This window comes from Nelusetta ayraudi, unplaced genomic scaffold, assembly GCF_046127955.1.
Source record: "Nelusetta ayraudi isolate G7.1 ecotype Tasmania unplaced genomic scaffold, CSIRO-AGI_Nayr_v1 ptg000009l, whole genome shotgun sequence".
Lineage (NCBI taxonomy): Eukaryota > Metazoa > Chordata > Actinopteri > Tetraodontiformes > Monacanthidae > Nelusetta > Nelusetta ayraudi.
Window position 1 is genome coordinate 1,709,579 of NW_027466059.1, and position 23,498 is coordinate 1,733,076.

Here is a 23,498-nt window from a genome sequence, read left to right on the forward strand (position 1 = left end):
AATATACTAAATACCACCAATTTTTATTACCTCTTCTACAAGTTTACCCTGCCAGTCATGTTAGGATCAAGGTCCGATTTCTTTGATCAGATTAGGTAGAAGGTGCCTATGTGGATAGACTGTAATTCATACTTCAGAGGTTCATTTAAAAATTGGTCAGCAGAATCACTCTTGTTTATTATTTATATGCCGTAGGTATCCCGACTTATGATGCATTTCAATAAAATTTTATGTTCCACATGTTATAACTTTATAGTTGCAATTTTTATTTACTACATTATTGACTACATTTTTTTTTACTCAACCATTTTTATTACAGATTCCCATCATTGTGGGACATCTGTTAGAAAAGGGACACACTAATTAAAGCTTAAACAACCCAGTATAAAATATTTTCTAAATTCATGTGAAAAGACTACTGAATCGACACCAATATGCAAACATATTGGACTGATTTTTCAGATTCGAGAAAATCAGAATAGGATACAAGGCGTTGCAAGCATTTCTGTGACTTCCTGCATAGACTGAAGACAGATGGAAAGCAGGAAAGCGTGCAGCTTTTAGTTTTTCCTTGACGCAGCCATCACTGCTCTGGGGCATTCTTCAGTTTAAGCCCAATCACTTTCCCTTTTTTTGTTCAGAGAAATGTACATGATCAGTTAAATGATTAGGTGAGAAAATAAGCAAGTATACTGCAATGATTAGTTGATCAAAATTATCATCTTGTTTTTGAAACGTCATCCGTTGAAATAATAATAAGCAACACATGTGGGAGGGACTGCGTGATCTTTGTTTCAGATGTTAAAACTCACAAAAGTTGCTGGAAGGATCATCATTTGGGATTCCGCCAGATGATTTTTATTGGATTCCCAAAAATGCAGTAACACTGGACCAATTAAAACTCCATCAACAGTAGTTTATTGCATAATCATTATTAGAGATGGAAGCATTGGAACATCATTTGCAAGTCAGTGGTCCACATTAGTATGGAAGAATTAATACACAGCAAATACAGTACATGTCATTATTATAACTTTCCCCGCACACATACAAAATCATCCCTGAACAGATGCAGACGTCATCAGCTTTAGTTTTTGCCTAAGGTTCAGGACGGTGGCAGGAATACTGCACTTTGTGGATGGTGATCTGATGTCAGCAGCGAGGAGGATGATTGATGATGATGATGATGATGAGGTGTGCTGATGTAGTGGTCATGAAAGTAGGTGGTCACAGCCAGAGGAGGGCCCAGCAGTAGACACAGCCACACTAAGCCATTGCCATAGTTTCCCTGTAAATGATTTCCCAGAAACACAGCAACCAGAAGCTACGAGAAGAAGATGGAACATAGAGAGTGGAAAAAAGGCCTGAGTCAGACAAAACTTGATTTTGCTTTTGGCCTTTAATATATCAAGTAAACTAATTTAAAACATAAATGAACAAATAAAATGAATTTAACATATGAATTGGAATTTAGCATATATTCATCAGCAGCTCTCACCTCAAACACCATCATGAAGAAGATCCACAGACGACAGCTGTGCAGAGGCAGAGCAATCAGGCACTGTGTGGAACAGAGCGCATTACAATCACCTCAGCCCATCATCATAATTTCTATTTTTACACTTGTTTGTTTGGGCAACTGAATTTCTAACACAGCAAGGAATGATTGACTCAGAAAAAAATATGTTAATTTTGAGACATTACAGAGTGAAAAGCATTAGAAAAAAGCATATCATTCCAATTATCTCATGTCCAATAGCAGAAAATATATATTTTTCACTGTACCTCACAAAGGGCAGCAGACATCAGGAAGACCAATAACTCTGCGTGTGACGGAGTCACATTATTTTCCACCAGCCGGCTGTATACGTGTCTTTGTGTGAGTAACACAGACATGGAACACAAAGCAAAACCGTAACATTGTGTTTGTTTTCAGTGCAATGGAACTAAAATTCCAGATCAATTTGACCACTGTGATATTACAACACCTGTGACACCACTTCTGGCAAGGGATGCTCCAGTTCTTCCAGAAAGAAATCAAGGTTGTGGCATTCCTTTAAAAAAAAAAAAAAAAAAAACTGTGTCAGTAACACAATGTTGACTCTGGCGAGAAATCGATGTCATAAATTTTTCAGTGCAACTGACCACCAGTCTCCGTAGAAATGACGATCCCCGAAACGCAGCAGCTCTGCGCAGAAATTCAGGTAGGAATGACTCAAGAAGCAGAGAAGCAGCCAGAGGAAATGGGTTGGTGCCTGACAAAGATAATATTTGTAAACATACCTTGAAACTTGAAGTTCCATGCAAATTATCATAGTCTTTAAAGCTGTATCACTTACCACCAGTCCCACCAAGTGCTCCACTCTCATTGTAACATCCATACTCTAACAAAGTGAAAAGCAAAGTGAAAAAAACTCACAGGAGGGGAATCTGTGGTTGCTCTAAGGCTGTCAATAACAAAGGGTCAGTGGTCACTTACAGAAAAGGAGCGTTCAGATCTCTGAAAGATGGGTTCAATCCACTGAGAAACAGAAAACGTATTAATAACCAATTTACCAAATAGGCATTTAAAAAAAAAAAAAAAGACAACCTCTCTGCATGAGTACTGTACCTGCTGCACAATGGCAACCATGATCTGAATGACAATCACCTGAGAGCAGAAAATTATACAATTAACAAGCCGCAGTGTTAGCTGCTTCTTCACTGAATCTAATGCTTTTAGAGGCTTACCATTTCCAGCAGGCGGTGCAGCAGTTTGTTGATGCGGACCTTGGAAGTACACGGAAAGTCTCTTTGGTAACACAGAGTGGGAGCAAGCAGGAAATAATACAGATCTGGGGAATTGAAGCATTGAAATTGATTTTTTTTTTAAAAAATGCATCATAACTTAACCCTGATTCAGGTTTGTGTATTACTCTTTGATCAGTATTACCCCTGAAAGTAAGATGTTCTTCATTTGATTTTTCTGCAGCGGAGGAAGCCTCTTCTGGAAAACACATGAGCACATGATGAAACAGCAGTTAGCAAGTTTAATAAATTAACCAGAGTGACAGCCAGGGTTGGGAGATACCTGCATCTGAGACATGAGCATTCCGATACCAGCGGTTTGTCTCCTGGTAGGAGTAAAGCTTCATACCAAGAGCTGCATAGAACCAAAGAGATAGGAAAGCTCCACCTAGTGGCAAAAGACAAAGCCAAAACTGGAGATGAACATGCTGTAAAAAAATAAAAAATAAAACTGTAATCAAGGAAATTTATATGTACTGTGGAAAAGGGAAACTTCTTATTATCCAGGTTGGGATCTGGCTAAATAATTAAACTTGTTAGGGTAATTTATCACGACATATTGGCTGCCATGAAAAATACCCATAGTGCCCTACATGCTCACAATTCTGCAGTAAATAACAGTAATCATAGTAATACAATAAGATAAGAGTGGAGCCTCTCTAATTGGTCAACAGGCAAAACAGCAGCATCACTGGAAACACAGCCAACTATTTGTGGCTGAAAGGTCAGCGAGTGTAAGTCGAGGTTTCGCTGTGCTCTGTCTCATCATAGCCAGTGTATTGGCCTAATGTTTTTTATTATTAGCTTAGTTCACACTGCTGGGAAGCTTTCAGGAAGTGATCTGCACTCATGAGAACATCTGTAGAGGAACACTCTTCTGTTTCCTCGGAGTGCCATGGGGTGATGTGATTACACTATAAAATATGTTTAATGGTATTGTTTCAGAAAGCGCACTGGATAAACTGGTGACTTTCACATGTTTTCCTTAAAGGGATTAACCCATTTACTGCTTACACAGATGGAGATGCAGGCTGTACTGACATTTTCTGACCCATATAACAGTTCTTGAGTTTCACAGAGAGCACTCGGTGTTGATAACGCCGTGGCTGTTACCTGTTGAGATTGCAGGCTGACATCGTAAAATGACGGCGGCAGGAAACAGAAGGAGCAACGCCAGATTTGTGAGGTGTAAACGATGAACGTTGGCGGAGGACAGCAGACCCTGCATGACGGAGAAAAGATACGATTGAAATATGAGACATTTTAAGGTGGAGTTTGCATATTCTCCATGAGCCTGCATTGGTTCTCTTCCTCCCACAGGCCCAAAACATGCATGATTGTCTCTCTGTGGCAACAAACCTGAGTTTCGGTTGAGTTTGAATGGTAGTATGTTTTTGGTACACTTTGAAATGTGGTTTAAAGCACCACTGAGCAAACAGTGGAGGAAAAACCCCTCTCACCTTTTCTTGGCACCTTTCGAGGAGCAAAGCTGCGATGGCAAAGATGTTCGCAGCTGGAGGAAAGATGAAGAACAAGGCCGAGAAGGAATCTGAAGTTACAGCAGCCACAAAACCACACTCTTCCAGTGGATTAAAAATAAACTGCAATTTAGGAGCATTGTTGAAATTCAGATTTTACCTAGCAGGAGGTTGATAGAAGGCCAGTTGCAGTCCTCCGTGAGGTGTTCCAAAACTTTTTTGACATCAACCAAAAAGCCATGTCTGTTCAGCAGAAAAAGTAAGTCAAAATAAATGCAAAATAAAGCAGCAATGTCACAAAAAGCAGGTAAAGTAGTCTTAATATTAGCTTCTCTTGCTGCACATTTTTCTACTCACTGGATGAAATTCTCCAAGAATAAGTGAGCGTGAGTCAGGACCTGAAAATTAAACACGAATCAGAAGTGCATCTTTCAAAACCCATTTTCGACAGATTATACACACACTTGAAAATATTGAAGGAAAAAAAAAACATTCCAAAGAAAAGTCTCACCAGGAGAATGATGATCCAGTTGAGGATGCCCCTGTATCCTGTGAAGCTGCTGTTGGAGCTCAGCAATGAATCCTGCACGCGGTGACAACTAGACGGAACAGAGTTCTTTAGTCTTGATCATGTCAGATAAAGAATTGATCCATGTACTGAGAACTATTTCATCAATTTGAAGAAATCAGATGATCGAACAGTATTATTTTTTTCTAATTATTCCTTTTAGGTAGGGTTGTATGCATATATACTGTATGTTCAAAGCAGTGACAGCATACCAGAGAAGAGACTCATCTTGTTCATTGTCAGGACGGGGAATATTATCATCGAAGACCGGACCGTCTTCTTCAAACAAGGAAGAGGAACAAACTGAGAAGAACCTCTTTCTCATGGCTCCAGGAGTTCGTCCACAGTGACGAAGACAGTGAAGATTTACTTGGTCAGGTAAACAGGGGGCTCGCACTCTGGGCATGTTTCCAGCTTATAATCCTATTAGAGAGACGCAAACATGGTTGATTTTTAGGAAAGATTTTTACACAAAGTACATAGTTCTCATGATGAAAGAAGCAGCTTTAGTCTACATACAAGCATTTCTTCCATCTAGGTTCATATACAATGTGTAAAATAATCATCACCATCATCATCATACTAACAAATTACGAACTTAGTATTGCGCTATAGGTGTAACATTGTACTGTCTAATACACCGGTGTTTTACAACCGCTGTGCCACAGCACACTAGTGTACCATAAAATAATGCCCGGTGTGCCATGAAAAATTATCCAAAATCTTAATTATTCTAGAAATAATAGGAACATTCTATTGTGTAGTGAAATTTAAAATATGTGTATATATACATATATATATATATGTATATATATATATATATATATATATATATATATATACATAAAAATATATAAAATATATATATATGTATACATATATAAACCTCTGTAAATTAGCTGTTTTACTTCCAGGATATCAGCTTTGTATGCATTTAAATAGGCCAAAGTGTCACACTGAGTGAATATAAATAAACTAAAAGACATATTGTCATTATTAGGCTGAAAAGTATAATTTTGTAATATTTCTTTGGTGTGGTGTGCCATGGATTTTTTTAATTTTATTTTTATTTCAATGAAAAAAAATTGCGTCGTGGCTCAAAAAAAAGGTTGAAAAAAACTGTTACACACAATGCCCTGTATCATCACGTCACTACTATTAAACAGTTTCCTTATCACCGGTCTTCCTGCTTGGACACGCCGAATCAAATGAGTCCTCGAGAAACCGCTTCCGTTTGTTTACGCTAGCAGACGCGTGAGACGAATATAAATTTAAAAACTGGCGGAAGGTGACAAGAGTGCCTTTTTCCGACTGAACGTCGGTTACCGTAATGGCCCCAGCCGGAGGCTGCAGCATCCTCTCTGACCGGACACCCCGGTGAAACCTGCATCCTCCGACACCCGCCCGCCGCTCGTCAGCCTGCCTCCCTCATCAGGATGTGACATCGTCCCCGTGTCCCTTAACGCCGCTTGGGGGGGCAAAATTCACCTCCCGGCTCCCGTCATGACGTTCAAAATAAAAGCTTCTTCTAAATAAACGGATGCAGCGACAGTAACAGAACATTACAGCCGTCATGTGCCAAGAGCAAATGGTTTTCTAGTAAATTCTACTTCTCCGAGTAAATGGACAAAACATATTTTAATCATATTGTGTTGTCTTTTGTTTAAGCACGCACATAAGTTGATAACCACCGAAAAACATAAATCTAAATTACCAAAGACAACTGGCTTGGGTATATAGAAGACACAATATATTCTAAATGAATTATTGAATGAAGCAAAATACTGAGAAACACTGTGTATAGGCCTAATACAGGAGTAAATATATTTTTATGCATAGGAATTGCGGGAACAGCCATTACAATCATTTAGTTTCACTCTAAAGCTACATTAGCTGATGTATATGATGATATTTATCATGTGATAATTGACTTTAATAACCAATGCTCTGACACAACACAATGCTTGTTTAAACAACATGGAATCTCATCAATGGACATTACACATATTAGTGGTAATTTGGTATTTAACTACTCATGGAAACTGTTAATGTTGACAGTTTCAGATTCAGGTAGTTTGCTATTTTCCTTATGTTACTCCAAAATCTTCCCAAAAAAGTAATCTGAGAAATAACAAAGACACACAGTGTTTCACATCATTTATTTATAAAAGTTACATACAATGACAAAATCCACCAGTGTGTTAACACTGCTGACATACAAAATAGCATTGCTGGACAAAGTCCTTTTTTTTTATTTGAGGCTCAGTTGATGGTGAGCACATCGTTTTGAATCTCGTGGCTCAGTTGAGTCTGTAGGTCACTCAGCTTCTTCTTTAGCACAGCCAACGCTGACATGACAATGGTCTCTGGTCGCAGTGAGCCACATGACTCCACGTTGTAGTAGAACCTGTACAAGAACAACATCAGTAACACTGCAATGATCTAGATGACTTAGATCCTGAAGTCTGAAAACTTTACATCCATGAACAGGAAGATTATGAAGCAAGTGCAAGTCTTTGGTGCAAAACTAGACTTTACATCATCAGCTTCTTTCTTACCGTTCTGGTTTTCCAGTAGGGTCGTAGGGAGCTTGAACTTCGTCTTCTTCGATCTCTGAGTATTCACTCTTTGGCCTGAGAGTCACAGCGACAGCAATGAGTACTCAGCCATCGAACACTAAAATAATTTTCACAAGAGCCATGATGGGGTGAAAACATACCACTCCTCAGGTCGCGGGTAGACGGTGTGCCTCAGAGCATTGTCTGGGTCATACTCAAAAGAGACCCCTGCTGTTGGGTTCCACTTGGCGTGTTCCTTGCCAAAGCCTTTCTTGGCGTATGCCCTGAGCTTCAACTCTTGACCTTTGCGTAGCTTCACCAGCAAAATGTCTGCATTGTGCCAGGAACAGAGAGAGAAAAGGTATGATTTTACCATTTTTAGAATGAGCGACTTTAGAGAGACTCATGTCAGCTTACCGTCTTGTTCAACATAGTCATTTGGATCATTGTCTCTACTCCTGGAGGTTACCTGGGTGGACAAACATAATGAAAGGTTGTCAGTTTTTGCTTTGGCTACGCTTCCATCCATCGACATTTTGTCAACACTTCCCCTTAAATAAAATGGATATACTCACCGGGATCACCCTCGGATTATTGGACAAAAGATCACGAGATGTGACATGACGCGTCTGGTCTTCAGTGCATCGAACGTCCAGCGTCAACTCAACAGAACACTCGGGACAGAAATCATCACAGGTGCAGTCCTAGAGAAACATCATTCAAGCATTTAGTTTTCAAATTTGTCAGTCACGCAGAAACACTGTGGTACGTCGTGGATGCCCTAGTGTGGTACACTTACTCTGGAGTACTGCATTTTGTCTACAATGTCATCACTTGTGAGAGGTATCAGACCTGATGAGATGGGAAAAGTCAGTGTTAGCACAGAAGGTCTTGATCCGGTTATATATTATTCAAGAAATGGATCAAACCGAGTGAGATACACACCAACTCTGTGAGCAACAAATTCATCATGCAGTACTGATGAATTGGCATCAATCTGGATCCAGTCAATAGCTGCAAACACACAACATCTGAGTCAGTTTAGGTTTTATTGGATTACACTGGTGATAAAAAAAAAAAAAAAAGTAATAATAATAAGTTCAAAAGAAAATGACAAATATTTTAGTTTTGCTACTGTCGATTTCCTACTGTATTGTTAAAATGTCTGGAATTGCAGATGAGTGTTTGGCGTTAAGTGGTGTATCTGTTTAATACCCCGACCATGAGCTAAACAACCCTGTGGAAGAATTTGCACACACAAAAAGAAGAAAAAGGTTTTGCTTACCTATTGTTGGAACTTCTGACATGAAGACACGACGGATTGAGTTTGCAACCCTGATAGCAGGAAACACGCAAGTTTAAATAAATTACTTAATTGTTAAGCTCATTCTCATTCGTGATATCCCAGCTAACTTATATCAGTGCATTATAATTGTTTATAGGTAACATATAAATCATTCTTTTCAATACAGTGATTTGAAATCGGCTTTGTAGAGATATAAACGTGATATTGTTATCATGCCCAACTTGAAATTGGCTCCAACAACAGTAATGGCTGCCTCCAGCACTAGCTTGAATTAGCACATTAAGTTGGCTACTTACGCCAGGTCGGTGTTTTCAATGACAAACTTGACATTTTCGTCTGACAATTCAGTGATTTTCACTGTCGGCTGGTTAGCATACGGCATTATTGCACACGAATAATCCTATGATTTAGATTTCCAATATCGACGACACAAAACACTACCGCAGTTCGAGCATGAAGGCCTCGACGGGGTTGCACACTGTCCGCTGATTCGCCAACCAACTTCAAACCAGAAACTGATTGGCCGAAAAACGATGTGAGGGCGGGTCTTCATTTTATATCCGGGTCAACAAAGATTGCTCATTGGTTTTCAAAATAAAAGTGTATTTTAAGTATTTCAAAAAACGTTTTTTTTTAAATCACTTTTTGAAAACGGAAATATTAGTATTTATTAGTATTTAAGTAGGCATCACATCCAACACTTCAGTAAAACGTACTAAGAACCTGCACTGGAAACTTTTACAAGAACTGTGACTTTAATCTTTCTACTAAAGCGTTTTTGTTTTTGTTTTTTTGTTTTTTTTATTCTAATAGTGTCACATTCAGGAACAAACACATATTGTACACAATTGCAACTACTTTATTGCAGCTTGTCAACAAAAATACAGTTTTGGAGTCCTTTACACATAAAGGAAAAAAGAAATCAGCAGAAGAGTGAAATCTTACACATCTGGGAGACCATTAATGAAGCCACTCTGTCTCTAGGTGAGAACAAAATGACAGCTGTCAACATCTGTCTTATCCATAGCTTTCTCTTAAAAAAAATAATCCCACACTCTCTTGCTGACGCAGTGAAGATGAAACAAGAGCAACACAAAATTGATCTTCAGCTCATGTGATAAACCACAATGTCAAGATCAGTGGAAGGGAGGTTGAAGACAAATCATCGTCTCTGATTCATTCCTGTGAGATTTTTCAGCTGCAAAACACAGAGATAAAGAGACACGTTTGAAAGCATGTATTTCACAAATCAAGACTAGATAAAGGCAAGTGTGTGAAGGACACAATGTAATGCAAAACCTACTGTGATAGCAGCTCCCATGACACCCTGCACGACTGCTTCACCAGTTGACTGCACCTGGAGAGCAAAGAAGGACGGGAAAAAAATATGTTAGGCGAAAGACTACGCGTATTCCCTATGGGAGTGTCAAAAGGATTCTGGGAGAGGTCGCTCTTTGCCTGTTTGGCTGTGCTGGCCATGTTCACTACATCCTGAATGCGGTTGTCAAGAAAGGTCCAGGTGTCCTTAAAGTCTGGAGACGAGTCCTGAAGCATCACCAGCTCTGTGGTGTTGTAGATGCCCGTCAGCGCAGCCCGTTTAGTGTACCAGTTCATCTACAATAAAAAGAGTGGGGGGTGTAACATAACATGTTCACATTACATAACAATGCTAAGACTGATGAGAGCAACAAAAAAATTTAAATTTAAATATAAATCTTAGAGAACGGTCAGACAACAATTTTGCAAAGGTCATTTGCACCTGGAACATTTTTACACATTTTCAGAAAGGAATTTTATGTGAAACGTTCTGATGAGATGGTAGACGGTAACCTGGGAGGTGGCAGGCCTGAGATTGCGTGGGTGGTGATGGAAAGGGGACAGGAAGGTATGAGTGGAAGAAGGAGGGGATCTAGGACGGTGGGACCCACTCACGTCTGTGGATCGGTCTCCAGCGTAGTACCAGATGTCGTCCATCAGGTTGGAGAGGTGCTTCAGGCTGTCGGGGATGTTGTGAGGAAGGAGCAGGATGCTCATTGCCTGAGGACAAGCACACGAGGTCAAAGAGTCAGATCCAGCCCGTGTTTGTATCCCGACGACGCTGACGTTTATGGTGCGTAACAGGCTCAGTGCACCTGGGGCCATGACTCAATGTAGGGGATGTACATCCTCAGTCTGGTCTCCACGGCATCTCTGAGAAAGTCTGCAGTCTTCTTTCGTCTGGAATCGAGTCAAAAAGCTCACCGTCATATTACAAACACCAGTGAAGATTTGGATTGAGATAGCGGACAAGTCACAATGAGAAACCTTCGGTCAGTATACAGGCGAACTGAGGCCGTGTGTGCACTTACTCTGACTGGCCCAGCTGGAGCTGCTTGTGTTCTTCAGCCAGGGTGTCTGTCAGCTGTGAGTTGCACTGTGCGATGAAGTGAAGGACCAAATCTCCAGCTCCATTGGTGAACATTCCCGAGGAGGCAGTGGAGAGGCCCAGTGACTGGAAACATGACATCAGTCACGACAACATAGAATGAATTAATTATGAATACGTTAATATTTTTTCAAAAATCCAGAAATCAGTCTGAGAAAACACACGGTGTCTTAATTGTTGTATGTTTTACTCTGAAACTTTGCAGGTACTCACTTCAGCCCCGGAGGCAATAGCTTCTACTGACCAGCCGTGGAGTGGAACAAACTCTAGGGCAGCATTAAGGATTCGTACTTGAAGCTGCTCCTCTGTCTCATACTCCTCCCCGTGCTCTCCACTCTGGTCCTGGTAACTACCAACACACACAACAGTAAGATTCAAGCTGGGTCTTACAGTCTACATGCTTTAGAAACTGTGCAGGACATTGTGGTGTTTTATAATCACGTTGCGCAGTACTGTTGTTTCGACTGACCTTGTGTTTGCCCCGTAAGCCTCCTCAGCTGCAGCTTCAGAGGCCGAGTCCTCATGGGAGGCTGCTGCCGTATCCTGCTTGGCAGAGTGAGCCTGGTAGTGTTCATGATAGGTGGAAGAGGGTTTGTCAGATCTTGATTCGTCCTGAAACCTGGGTACGGCGCGGTGGAAGCCTCTACTCAGGCTGCAGCACTGGGGCTTTGTGGATGCGGGTGCAGCTACCACTGCAGAAGGAAATATAAAGAAGCAGATGAAGGAAAATGTATTATTTCACAAGGATAATGTGGATGGCGAACGACATGATAACCAGATGTAATATCCGTTCTTAGTTGAACTAAACATCACCATCATTTACTGAATTTTTTGGACATTGTTAGCTCACAAATGTGTGTTGAATCAGATTTTTTCAGTCCAAGAAAGTATGAATTAGAAATACCTCATTCTTTTTTTAAGGGGGGGGTCCACATTTGATGATATGCAAATCTGGTTTCATGTATTGTGCACTCATGTGTAGTCATTGAGTTTGTAGTTCTTGCTAAACCCTCTGTCTGTAAGCACAATTCAAGTTGTTTTCACATTTTCACAAAACATTTTTTTTTGTTTTAATTTAGTTTAAAAAAAAATGTTTTTGCCAAATGTACCCAAATGCAGCAGACAGTGTGTTAAGTTCCCATACGCATGATTTAGTTGAAACTGCTACTACTCTCATTGTTATTGTTATTCGACATTTTAAACAGCAGCCCGCATGGGAGGGCTTCTGCAAGCTGTGAGATCAGATTTTGTTTCCCCCGCTTGCAACCAAATATGTAAATGGTCACTTTCACTCTGTTGCCACTTTCACAGTCACCGTGCAACTGACTGGCTGACAAACGTGTACTCTAAATACAATACTCAATCTTTAAAAGAGTTTACAACATGCGATCTTACAGTAGGGAGTCAACAGCATTGGCGTGGTCACTGAAGAAAACGCTGGCTATATATAGACAATTTTAAGAGAAACATACACAGGCAGCTTGCATAACGTAGATGGACAGAACGCCCAACGTGACCGTGTTTACAGTGCAATGCCTGTTTTGAGGAGAATGAAACCATGGCGCCAAGTCACTCTACAACCATTAGACTGTTTTTTATGTTATGGAAACACCAGCCGTCATAATTTACCTCCAACTCTGTCCTCTAAAATCACCTTCTGTGACAAGTGACATTAGCACGGATAAAGCTAGCAACAATTCTACCGAGTTTTCCCCCGCTTTAACTCCTAAAAGACTGTAAATACAGTCTTATCGGTTGAACAAACTGTCCGCTGCCGACGTGCCTCCAACAACAACTGTCACACAGCACTGTCTTACCGCTGCCCAGCCCCCGAAGTGCCCTTCCAGCACGTAGCCCTCTCAGCAGCGCCGCCATGTTCAGCTGCAGCACTGACAGAGGGGTATTTTTTTTTTCTCCCCTTAGAACGTAATACGTCACTTTTGTGGGACCAGGTTGGGAATCTTTCGTCAAGTTGGCAAGAATGAGACCAAAATATGAGCACGCTGTCTTAAACTAACAACAAAACGCGTGAATTATGAACGACACTAATCAAAGTGATTGAAGTTCATGTTTTTGAAACGCGAAAAAAAATATGTTCATTAGTTTTTATTAGTTTAAAACTCGAAGTGTTTCGACCAAATAGCGAGAAGCAAATAGAGCATGTTTTTATTTTGGAATAACAAACCGGAATATGTATTTCTCACTTTATTTGCCTTAATGCTTTCAATCGATCTTTCAGACGGACTTCATAATAAAAATGTAAGTTATGCGTTATAGTGACAGCGGAAACACGAAGCGTCAGGCACTGGGACATGTGTGAAAATCAAATCAAAACATAGTTAATTGGGGGTGAAATCATAAAAATAATATGTTATTGTTATTTTTGAATGAGCCCCAAAACGATAATTTTACTTGTAAAACACAAGCAAACACCAGCGTATTCAAAGAATGGATATTCCACAGGGAAAGAGCTAATAATCAAAATACAGCGACATATTTATTTAAAAAACAAAATATAAGGTGTTATTATAGGCAGTTTTAAGCAATAATTTTATTAGTTAAGAGTACGCCCACGCAAAATGGCAAAAGTTGTTGGACAAAATTGAAATTTATCTATTTTTACGTCACATTTCAATTACAAATGTCAAGCAACTTTCATCATCAGTCGGAATTTTCCCCTCTGTCCCTCCGCTCATTTCGCTTCACCTGGCGGCCTCCAGCAGTACTGCACACAAGTTACAAAACATTGGATATTGCAGCCATTCACACCCTCACGTGTATCGCGGCGTTACGCAAACGACAGTTCCTGCCTCTGGTTTGCTGCATGAAACGTTATAAACAAGAGGTAAGCTGCTGGCACTCACTCACAATGGAATCTCTGGCTTTCCTAACGATCAGGGTCTTTTCACAGAGGCAGAAATGAAGAAGAATCCGAAGGAATCGAATGGAAGTTCGCGGAAAAGAGCGGCTGGGGGCAGCAGCTCTGCTCCGACACTTTCCAAGAAACTACGAGACAAAAAAGAGGGGACATCTCCGAAACAAGGTGTGTAGGTGACGTCGACGTTTCATTTCCCGCCTGTGTGCAGGTAAGTGACACGACTGTCTGTTTCTGTTTGACGCAGGGCCTCCTGTCAGGTCTGCACCGGTCCAGAAGAGAGCTGGATACGGAGGCAACATCCTGCACTACATCTATAGGAGCAGCCTGGGTCAGAGTCTGCACTCCCAGATGAGACAGGTGGGTCTGCACGGTGGGACTCAACCTGCAAAGAAAGAGAGAGTCTACCTGCCGTGTATTTGATCAGAATATGATTAAGATTTAATAAGATACAAATGTCTTTTTGTTCAAAAGTTTCTTATGTTTTATCAATAATATATATCTTAAACTGGCTATTTAAAAAAAAAAATATCCCCTGTACTTTTGCTTCCAAAACTCACAATTTATTGAAGTTTTCATTTCGACTTTTAAGTTGAACAAAATCCATTTTCGTTTCCTGATATCTGTGGGTGAACTTTGTGGCATAGACCTGCTTTCAGCAGTTTACTTTTAACTGTGGGTAGCTGGTTAATCCACCATCCACTTCAATTTCTGCTTTATTCACGAAAATTTTGAAGCACTCCACTTGACTTGTGAGCAGAGCCTTTCGACTTTATTCCTGACATTTTGACTTACTTCACATTGACCTTAATTGCAAATTGTCACTTTTTTTTAACGACAATTTTATTCTTGAAATGTCAACTTTAATCTTGAAATTTTAACCTTAATCTTAATTTTTTTTTTCTTCTTGTGGCCCTAATCCTCTTCCGTATGAGAGTACAGTGTGGGGACTGGGGGGGAAAAAACAACCTCAGCAACATAGGCACATGCCACACAGACACACACAGGCGTTTCAGTTCAGAAAGCGCCACAGTCTGAGTGCCAACGGCTTTGTCCTCCTCAAAAATCACGAGGGGCAGCCTTTGGGGACCTTGGTCCGCTGCCCTTGTACCTATACACATACATACTTGTTGTGCAGATACACTTTGTCCTGGTGTCCACTTGCAGGACATCTAACTCCACTCCACTCTCCCTCTGCAGTGTCTGCAGGAGCCGTTTGTTCGCTCTCTGTCGTCGTACCACTTCCACGGCGCCACCAGCCCGTTCGACCGCAGGATCACCTGCCTGGAGTGGCATCCCACGCACCCCTCCACCGTGGCCGTGGGCTCCAAGGGGGGAGACCTGTACCTGTGGGACTTTGAGGTTCCCTCCAAGAAGACCTTCATCCGAGGGGTGAGATCCTACGTGCCGCTCCAGTTTACTGTCCCGCCCAGTGAAACCACAAGGTTTCCTCGACGGCCACGGCGGGGGTCTCTCCCCTTTTTCCTGACGTATTTGCCGCTGCTTCGATGGGAGTCGCAGACACGGTCACAGGAATTTTTCATCTCGTGGATGCTAGAACTTGTTACCCTCCTCTTGTTTGAAAGGGAGAAAAAACAGAGTAGCTGGCCTGAGTGGGTTTTACGAACCCTGCAGAAGCATCAGTACACTTTGTGACATCACAAAGGGCTGGCTTCCAGTACAGCCTGTTTTAGCAAGCACTTCCTGAAAAGTGGAACAGGCAGCAGAAGTAACGCTGGACTTTTCTCATTGAATATTTTTCTGAAGACGTTGATTGATTAATGGGCAGGCTAGCAAATCTTTTCTTGGACGGGACCTTTTTGTCCTGCCTCTGTGTTCCCGTGCGCAGAACGGAGCGGGAGACTTCATCGGCGGCATGAAGTTCTGCCCGACGGACTTCTCCAGAGTCTACGTGGCCTCTGGCGAGGGCTCGTTGACCCTGCAGAGCTTTGAGGGCCGGACGCCCACCGTCGTGTCCACGGTTCAGGACTGTGGCCACGATCACCACAACGTTTGGTGAGAGCACTGTGAAGCAGACTGATGCTCGGCAGTTATCCAATACTGCAGTGTGCAGAATTACTTTTTTGAATGCCATGATTATTATTTTTTTTATGCTCCCTCCCTCCCAGTCTCTGGTACTGCTGCGTGGACGTATCCGTGAGCCGGCAGATGCTGGTGACCGGAGACAACGTGGGACATCTCATCCTGCTCGGTTTGGACGGAAAGAAGGTCAGAGGTCATCCCCTCATGCAGCGGAGCACTTTATGACTTGCAATGTTTTCTGAATTCTGACTTTTGTGTATTTCTTTTTTGTTAAATGGTGCAGATTTTCAGCGACAAGTTGCACAAAACCAAAGTGTCCCACGCCGAGTTCAACCCCCGCTGCGATTGGCTGCTGGCGACCGCTTCCGTCGACCACACGGTGAAACTCTGGGACCTGAGAAACATCAAAGACAAGAAGAGCTTCCTGCACGAGCTTCCTCACGAGAAAGCCGTCAACTCCGGTAAGACGTCTTGACTTCGGTCGTCTGCTGATCTCCTCCGGCCGCTCGAAGCCTTCACTGCATCTCCTGCTCCGTCGCAGCCTACTTCAACCCGGTAGACTGCTCCAAACTGCTCACCACAGACCAGTACGACCAGATCCGGGTCTACTCCTCCTCTGATTGGTCCAAGCCTCAGCACATCATCCAGCATCCTCACAGACAGTTTCAGCACCTCACGCCCATCAAGGTTTGTTTGTTTTTTTCATCATCGCTTGTCAAATTTTAATTTAAAATTGTCGTTTCATGTGATTTTTAACCAATTGAGGAATCAAATTGGCTCTGTTTTATCAGATGTGAACCTATTTGTGATAATGCATAGTGACACTACAGATTAATGCTATCAAAACATGTTTAATGCTTTTTACTTTGCTATCCTAAGGCTACCTGGCACCCCATCTACGACCTGATAGTGGCGGGCCGCTACCCTGACGACCGTGTTTTCACAGGAGATCAGAGGACCGTCGATGTCTATGATTCAAACACAGCGGAGCTCGTGTTTCAGCTGCAGGATCCCGATGCTTCAGGGATCAAAAGTGTGAGTTTATTTTACAGAACGAGAACTACAGAAAAAAAAAATCACAATTCCACAAAAGCTGCGGTTTAACACATGATGAAATGCTTGGTTGACAGGTCAATAAATTCAATCCACTCGGCGACGTGATTGCCTCTGGAATGGGTGAGTTTTCCAATAGTTATTTATTTCCTGATGACGAGGAGGAAGAGGAGGATATCAGTCAGTCTCTAAAGCTGCTTTCTGCTTCCTCGCAGGTGTGACGGTGCTTGTGTGGGACCGGAACGAGACGCTGATCAGCGACGGGCCTCAGGAGGAGGAGACCTCGACGTCCGCCGACGTTTTACGAAGCTCTCAGAGACGCCCGCGCCGTTCCGGCAGAGACCGCAAGGCTCCTGCTGCAGATGCGAAACTCAGGAAGAAACTGGCTTCTCTGGAAGAATCGGAGACCAAAACCAAGAAGGGGACGGCAGGTGTCAAACAAAAGCTGGCTCAGCTGAGGAAGCGCTAAGCTCTACGGCTTTTTAAAGGTGTACAAAAATGTATTTTATTGTTCCAGTGACATCAGCTCTTTGTATATATTTTTTTGTTAAGTGCGTTTTAAATATTGCAAAGCTATTCCTGATGTACATTTATCTCTATTTTCTCACTCATTTTTCCTACTGTGTTCCTACTCTTTGGCCGTATGTTTTTTTTTTTGATAAACAATAATAAAGAGAGATTAAAGTGTTGAGTCAAGCCTGAATTTAATGCAGAATCGATGGTCTTAGATGGGAAAACGCAGCTTATCAGGCGTAGTTGAAGAGATGAGTTCCGCGAAGCTCGTGGACGGTGACGTTGGCCAGCTGGAGGAGCAGCGTGGCCCAAGCCTCCCGGTCCTCCTCCGCTCCGTCCCGACGCCGGGCCCGGTGCGCCGAGTACACCGTGCTCAGGACCAAAGTGTCAAACTGATCCCGAGCCAGCTGCCTTTTCCTCTGGCTCTCCAGCTCGATCGCCATCTGCCCCATGGAGCTGTGTCCTCTGGGGATGCCGTCGTTGATCTGAGAGAGGAAGGCTCGCCCTGACCTCATGGACGCCAGCTCCTGGTCCAGCAGCACGATGTTGTTGTCCCGGTCCAGCTCCACCCCAGACACCAAGATCTGAGCGCAGGGTGTAAACAGTGACGTGTAAACAGTGACGTGTAAACAGCGACGTGTAAATAGCGACGTGTTAATCAGACGGTCGACGCGCGGGACAGAAAATAAAAGTCGACTTTTGAAGAGAATACCTCGTACAAGATGTTTGCATCAGCGATCGATTTTTGAAGAGATGGATTACTGATCACTGTCACTCCTAAAGTAGAAAAATATTAGGTCGATCTGGAATGCTGCAGACTTTAGCAGGTCTGTCCCTGGTTATGCTGGTATGCGTTATCATCACAAAACATGGATTCATTTTTATACACGGCTATCAGAAGTTATAGATTGTACTCACCTGGCAGCACCTGCTGAAAGAGCAGGCACAGGATGACACGAGAGCAGACCTTAGGATGCATTTTCGTTCTGCCTGTGTTTTAAACCAGCCAGGAATCACTGCATTCTTTTCTCTGCCTTCTCTTCCGTGAGCGCAAGAAAAAACTCAAGAGTACCTTCACTTTTTTTTCAACTTGGAAAAAGGGACCAATGGCCAACTGGCTGCAGTGCAGAACAGACAAAGTAAATTCCTGCCTCTTTTCATCCTCAATGTGCAGGGCTCTGTGCAAGCAGGAATCAAGGTTTACAAGACCTACATACATCTATATATGCATTATCATCAACTCTGACACTGGTTTGGTTTCTTAGATGGAAATATGCCATTTTAGATTTTAGGGTGACACCTTAATGTGACAAAAGATTTTTTTTGACTTGCCAATTCTGAGATATGTTTGAAACTATAAATCTATACATGTCCAAAACATCTAATTATGTATCTGTCTATATGATATAGTATATCAGAGTAAAAAACAACAACTATATATTAATTAACAAGTTATGTTTCACATAGAATGTTTACTTTAGTTAAAGCAAGGTCTGAAAGTCAAATTTAACTAGACACAATGTCAAAGTTTTTTAATGAGCATTTTTTTCCCTTCAAATTTCCAAAGCGCCAAAAGGAAGAAAAAAAAATATAAAAAAAATAAGTGAAGTTGCGCAGTTACGCCACAAGATGGCACTTTGATTTCAGTGCGACATGGCCTTGTGAAAAAGTTTGTTTACTTCCGGTGAAAAGGTTAACCGCTCCCCTCCGAATGGTAAAGTAGTGAATTACTGAGGTAACCCCACATTTTTCTACGCTCGCACAGTTTGTCATCATATTTTCTTCATTTCGCCATTTTTTTTGACTGACTCCATGAATTGACCATAGAAATTACAATCGAGGAAACGTTAGCACCTAGCGCTAGCGGCAGTCTTGCACCGAAGCTCAGCGTAGTAGTAAACAACACAGCAGCAAGGAGGCACAATAATCCAGTGCAATGTTGTTGAACGTCGCTAAAACGATGCCAAGACTTTGAGATTTGACTGCTAGTTTTTAAGTTAGATATTTTATTGTCGTAATTTAAGGTTACGTTTTTATATACGCTGGAGATCAAAGATCTAACTTTATTGAGTACACAGCCATTTGCAGAGTAAAAGCCCACTAACTAATTGTTGTTGTCATTAAGTATTCTGATAAATACACAAACAGGCATTAGGCTGTGGAAAAATAACAATTCTTTTGATAATATTTATATCTGTGTGGGTCTTAGTCTATTAGTTTAAACCGAAGGTATTCATGTCTTTGGCTGTGTGTGATTGCATTGTCGCTTTTGTCAGGCAAGCAGCAACAAAGATGGAGCTAAATGAGGAGCGGGGCTTCAGTGTCGAGGAGAACTACTTCCTGGGGTACACCTTCACCGACCGCTCCCACTCCAGCCGCGTGGTGAAGAGCATCATGGACCTCTCTCTGGAGGACGGCCTGTTCGCCGACGTCACCGTCACCGTGGACGGCCGAGAGTTCCACCTGCACCGGCTGGTGCTGTCGGCGCAGAGCAGCTTCTTCCGCTCCATGTTCACGTCCAACCTCAAGGAGTCCTACAACCGCTCCATCGAGCTGAAGGACGTCAGCGCCACCGTCTTCCAGCTGCTGATCGGCTACATCTACCACGGCACCATCAAACTGCGGGTGGAGGAGCTGCAGGACACCTACGAGATGGCGGACATGTATCACCTGACCTCGCTGTTTGAGGAGTGCTCCCGCTTCCTCTCGCGGACCGTCGAGGTCAAGAACTGCCTGCAGGTGATTCCGTCTCGTCTCACAAGATCTGGAGTCTTCTCGGGCTCATAACTTTCGGGTGAAGAGGTTTAATGATGGCATGTTTCTTTCTTTTTTTCTTCATCCAGGTGTTGTGGCTGGCAGACAGACACAGCGACCAGGAGTTGTACACTGCAGCCAAGCACTGTGCCAAAATCCACTTGGCTCAGCTCCATCAGACAGAAGAATTCCTCAATCTTCCGCTCTGTTTGCTCCTGGACATCGTTAAAGGTATCTGTTCTAACAGTCCTGCCACTCTGGGAACCTGGAATTTGTGTATTTTGGATTCACGTGAAGCTACACTACACTTTGAAACTTCTCTTTACACGGTTCCCATAGTCACGGAAAACCTGGAAGAATCATTGAATTTGCGAATGCCATTATCCAGGCCCGGAAAAGTCAGAGGATTTTGTAAAATCACTGAAAGTTTTAAAAAAAAATGGGCAATTGTATATATATGTATACATATATATATATATGTATATATATATATTTACTACGACTCTGTGAACAGAATAAAGCCTAAAACGAGTTTTGTCTAAATGGTCACCGTCAGATTTCACCTACAATTACCTTTATGTTTTAAGGAATTGCTATTCCACAGGGTAATTAGCAAAGGTTCACGTCTTGTCTTGTCTCTATAAATATTCAGTATTTATAGGTTGTGTTAAGGTCATGGAAATTTCATACAAGATCATGGAAAAGTCATGAAAAGTTATGAAATTTTGTCAGTGGAAATCAAGATAATTGAAATGACTTCTAAAAATGTTCAAAATGTCGATTTTGCACAGATGGAGTTCCGACCTCCCAGAATCCAACAACGGCCATTGAGTCCTGGATAAATCACAACAAGGTGGAAAGAGAGGAGTTTTCCTGTATCCTCCAAGAAAACCTCAAGGTTTTTTGTTGTTTTTTTCCTCCTACATTTGAGACGTCGTCGTTGCACAATTTGCTCACACTTTCCTGTTAATGTCAAAATCAAACGTGCCTCGTGCGTCAACAGGAAATCGGAGAGAAAGTCCACATATACCTGATCGGTAAGGAGGAGAGCCGCACCCACTCGGTGGCCGTGTCGCTGCACTGCGACGAGGACGACGCCGTCACCGTGAGCGGGCAGAACAGCCTGTGCCACCAGATCACGGCGGCCTGCAAGCACGGCGGGGACCTGTACGTGGTGGGCGGCTCCATCCCGCGGCGCATGTGGAAGTGCAACATGCACACCATGGACTGGGAGCGCTGCGCCCCGCTGCCCCGGGACCGCCTCCACCACACCATGGTGTCCGTCCCGGCCGAGGACGCCGTCTACTCGCTGGGCGGCAAGACGCTGCAGGACACCCTGTCCAACGCCGTCATCTACTACACGGTGAAGGACAACGTGTGGACGGAGACCAACCAGCTGGACACGGGCGTGTCCGGGGCGGCCGGCGTCAACCTGGGCGGCACCATCTACCTGCTGGGCGGCGAGGAGAACGACATGGACTTCTTCACCAAGCCGTCGCGGCTCATCCAGTGCTTCGACACGGCGTCGCAGAGGTGCCACATCAAGCCGTACATGCTGCCGTTCGCCGGCCGCATGCACGCCGCCGTGCACATGGACGTGATCTTCGTGGTGGCCGAGGGCGACTCGCTGGTGTGCTACAACCCGCTGCTGGAGAGCTTCACGCGCCTGCGCTTCCCGGAGGTGTGGAGCTGCGTGCCGTCGCTGTGGAAGGTGGCCAGCTGCAACGGCTGCATCTACGTCTTCCGCGACAAGTGCAAGAAGGGCGACGCCAACACGCTCAAGTTCAACCCGGCCACGTCCGTCGTCTCCGTCATCAGGGGGATCAAGATCCTGCTCACGAACTGGCAGTTTGTCCTGGCCTGAGTTGCGTTGGCGCCGCAGACTTGACGGGAGGGCCAAAGTGAGTTTCGTCGGCCCTAGGCCGTTCGTCCTGTTTCACTCGCACGGCGGGCAACTGCACTTTGCCGTGCCGTGTGAGTACGTGGCACTTGTGTTGCACTGTGCCGTGGATCTCTTTTTTTCTCTTCGTTTTCGGTGAGGTGAAGCTGTAACCTTGTGAATCAAGTCAAGTTTTCCCATACCGGTCTCCTCATTGACACACATCAGTTCCTGATCATCAGTCATCTTTCAGTATACACCGTGTGTGTGATCCGATAAGTATGGTGTCGTACAGAGACTCATTATTATAGATGTCAAAGTCAAATGTGTATAAAAGTGAATACAGAATGTGTTTTTTTTAAAAACTTGCAAAAGAGTTTATTTTTTAATGTGAGATGGTCAAGTTTAAATGTCAACACATGTTCAAGATAGCTCTGTAGCTTCAAGCCGTCACCGTTTGTTTTCTTATTTATGCATTAAATATTCCCATATAATGCAAATTTTCACTTTATTTTTTATATTTTATAGTAGTGTTTCTCTAGCCTGCCTGTGAACTTCCCATAAATCTGAAAAAAAAGAGTCCTTGAAATCAGCCCTTTGTGATGTCACATAGGGCAGTGCTACTGACAGCATGTCCAGCCAGGTGATCTCTCTACCCGCTGAGCCCCCCCCCCCTTACTGCCACCCAGTGTTTGCCACCTTCTACATGTGTATAAGACTCAATGAGGCGTCAGTTTTAGCTGAAAACAAGCATTTTTATGGAGCGCTGTAAACAGAGAATTCATTATTCTTATTCTTATCTGTAGCCTTACACTCTTTAGGGGGGGTTATCAGTAATGCAAGACTGCTCCACTAGACTCTTGGAATGAAAAATTGAAATTTGAAAACTGGTATAATTAATAAGTAATTAAGCACTGTAATTAAAATACTGTATGGAAGTTAATCAAACAATGAAATATGTGTGTGTGTGTGTTTCTTTCTTTCTTGGATATGCGATATTTCAGTCCCACAGTTTTAACAGTGACGCATTTAGAAGTGATGCACGTGAAGGTTCTGTGTCAACAACGTCAGCCGCCGTCCTGTGTCCACAGTATTTATCACTGTCATGCTGTCTGTGAATGGCCGAGTGCGAAAGGTGCCTGTTTTGTCCTTGCGTGGTTGGGGGGAGGAGGAGGAGGAGGAGAAGGGGGAGGAGGAAGGGGTTGAGAGGGAGGAGCCGAGGAGGAGGGGTGGGGAGAGGGGAGAGGGTGGTGGGAGGT

At 43.0% G+C, this 23,498-nt stretch overlaps 6 protein-coding genes across 8 annotated transcripts; 2 read left to right on the plus strand and 4 right to left on the minus strand.

Moving 5' to 3' along the window:
* Positions 1-901: 901 nt before the first annotated feature.
* LOC142883952 (diacylglycerol O-acyltransferase 1-like) lies at positions 902-5,283 on the minus strand. The gene is made up of 17 exons (XM_076019295.1): positions 5,046-5,283; positions 4,777-4,864; positions 4,623-4,663; positions 4,426-4,508; positions 4,248-4,300; positions 3,901-4,009; positions 3,071-3,175; positions 2,933-2,986; positions 2,731-2,834; positions 2,612-2,650; positions 2,480-2,521; positions 2,340-2,384; positions 2,146-2,255; positions 1,989-2,054; positions 1,786-1,873; positions 1,499-1,561; positions 902-1,324 (listed from the first exon to the last, which is right to left on the minus strand). The coding sequence occupies exons 1-17, from the start codon at positions 5,237-5,239 to the stop codon at positions 1,106-1,108; spliced, it is 1,503 nt and encodes a 500-aa protein (XP_075875410.1). The 5' UTR covers positions 5,240-5,283; the 3' UTR covers positions 902-1,105.
* Positions 5,284-6,976: 1,693 nt separating this feature from the next.
* polr2c (RNA polymerase II subunit C) lies at positions 6,977-9,181 on the minus strand. The gene is made up of 9 exons (XM_076019299.1): positions 8,994-9,181; positions 8,677-8,726; positions 8,337-8,405; positions 8,191-8,243; positions 7,967-8,095; positions 7,809-7,860; positions 7,553-7,721; positions 7,392-7,466; positions 6,977-7,240 (listed from the first exon to the last, which is right to left on the minus strand). The coding sequence occupies exons 1-9, from the start codon at positions 9,077-9,079 to the stop codon at positions 7,096-7,098; spliced, it is 828 nt and encodes a 275-aa protein (XP_075875414.1). The 5' UTR covers positions 9,080-9,181; the 3' UTR covers positions 6,977-7,095.
* A 354-nt stretch (positions 9,182-9,535) lies between these two features.
* coq9 (coenzyme Q9 homolog (S. cerevisiae)) lies at positions 9,536-13,072 on the minus strand. Its single transcript, XM_076019298.1, has 9 exons — positions 12,940-13,072; positions 11,592-11,814; positions 11,336-11,471; positions 11,046-11,188; positions 10,830-10,914; positions 10,630-10,734; positions 10,156-10,311; positions 10,001-10,054; positions 9,536-9,895 (listed from the first exon to the last, which is right to left on the minus strand). Exons 1-9 carry the CDS (start codon positions 12,995-12,997, stop codon positions 9,860-9,862), a joined length of 996 nt encoding a protein of 331 aa, XP_075875413.1. The 5' UTR covers positions 12,998-13,072; the 3' UTR covers positions 9,536-9,859.
* Positions 11,396-17,739, plus strand: ddb2 (damage-specific DNA binding protein 2). 2 transcript variants are annotated; one of them, XM_076019297.1, is made up of 11 exons: positions 11,396-11,489; positions 14,034-14,165; positions 14,245-14,357; positions 15,198-15,389; positions 15,847-16,013; positions 16,127-16,226; positions 16,324-16,501; positions 16,582-16,727; positions 16,920-17,075; positions 17,171-17,216; positions 17,309-17,739. In XM_076019297.1, the coding sequence occupies exons 2-11, from the start codon at positions 14,042-14,044 to the stop codon at positions 17,560-17,562; spliced, it is 1,476 nt and encodes a 491-aa protein (XP_075875412.1). In that variant the 5' UTR covers positions 11,396-11,489; positions 14,034-14,041; the 3' UTR covers positions 17,563-17,739. The 2 variants fall into 2 exon arrangements, with proteins under 2 accessions (XP_075875412.1, XP_075875411.1); XM_076019296.1 differs by lacking the exon at positions 11,396-11,489 and adding an exon at positions 13,640-13,967.
* A 39-nt stretch (positions 17,740-17,778) lies between these two features.
* On the minus strand, positions 17,779-18,679 carry LOC142883957 (protein FAM180A). The gene is made up of 3 exons (XM_076019300.1): positions 18,525-18,679; positions 18,319-18,383; positions 17,779-18,190 (listed from the first exon to the last, which is right to left on the minus strand). The coding sequence occupies exons 1-3, from the start codon at positions 18,583-18,585 to the stop codon at positions 17,840-17,842; spliced, it is 477 nt and encodes a 158-aa protein (XP_075875415.1). The 5' UTR covers positions 18,586-18,679; the 3' UTR covers positions 17,779-17,839.
* Positions 18,680-19,261: 582 nt separating this feature from the next.
* kbtbd4 (kelch repeat and BTB (POZ) domain containing 4) lies at positions 19,262-23,195 on the plus strand. 2 transcript variants are annotated; one of them, XM_076019303.1, is made up of 5 exons: positions 19,262-19,341; positions 19,883-20,345; positions 20,450-20,591; positions 21,152-21,258; positions 21,364-23,195. In XM_076019303.1, the coding sequence occupies exons 2-5, from the start codon at positions 19,899-19,901 to the stop codon at positions 22,222-22,224; spliced, it is 1,557 nt and encodes a 518-aa protein (XP_075875418.1). In that variant the 5' UTR covers positions 19,262-19,341; positions 19,883-19,898; the 3' UTR covers positions 22,225-23,195. The 2 variants fall into 2 exon arrangements, with proteins under 2 accessions (XP_075875418.1, XP_075875417.1); XM_076019302.1 differs by lacking the exon at positions 19,262-19,341 and having other exon boundaries at positions 19,386-20,345.
* The last annotated feature ends 303 nt before the right edge of the window (positions 23,196-23,498 follow it).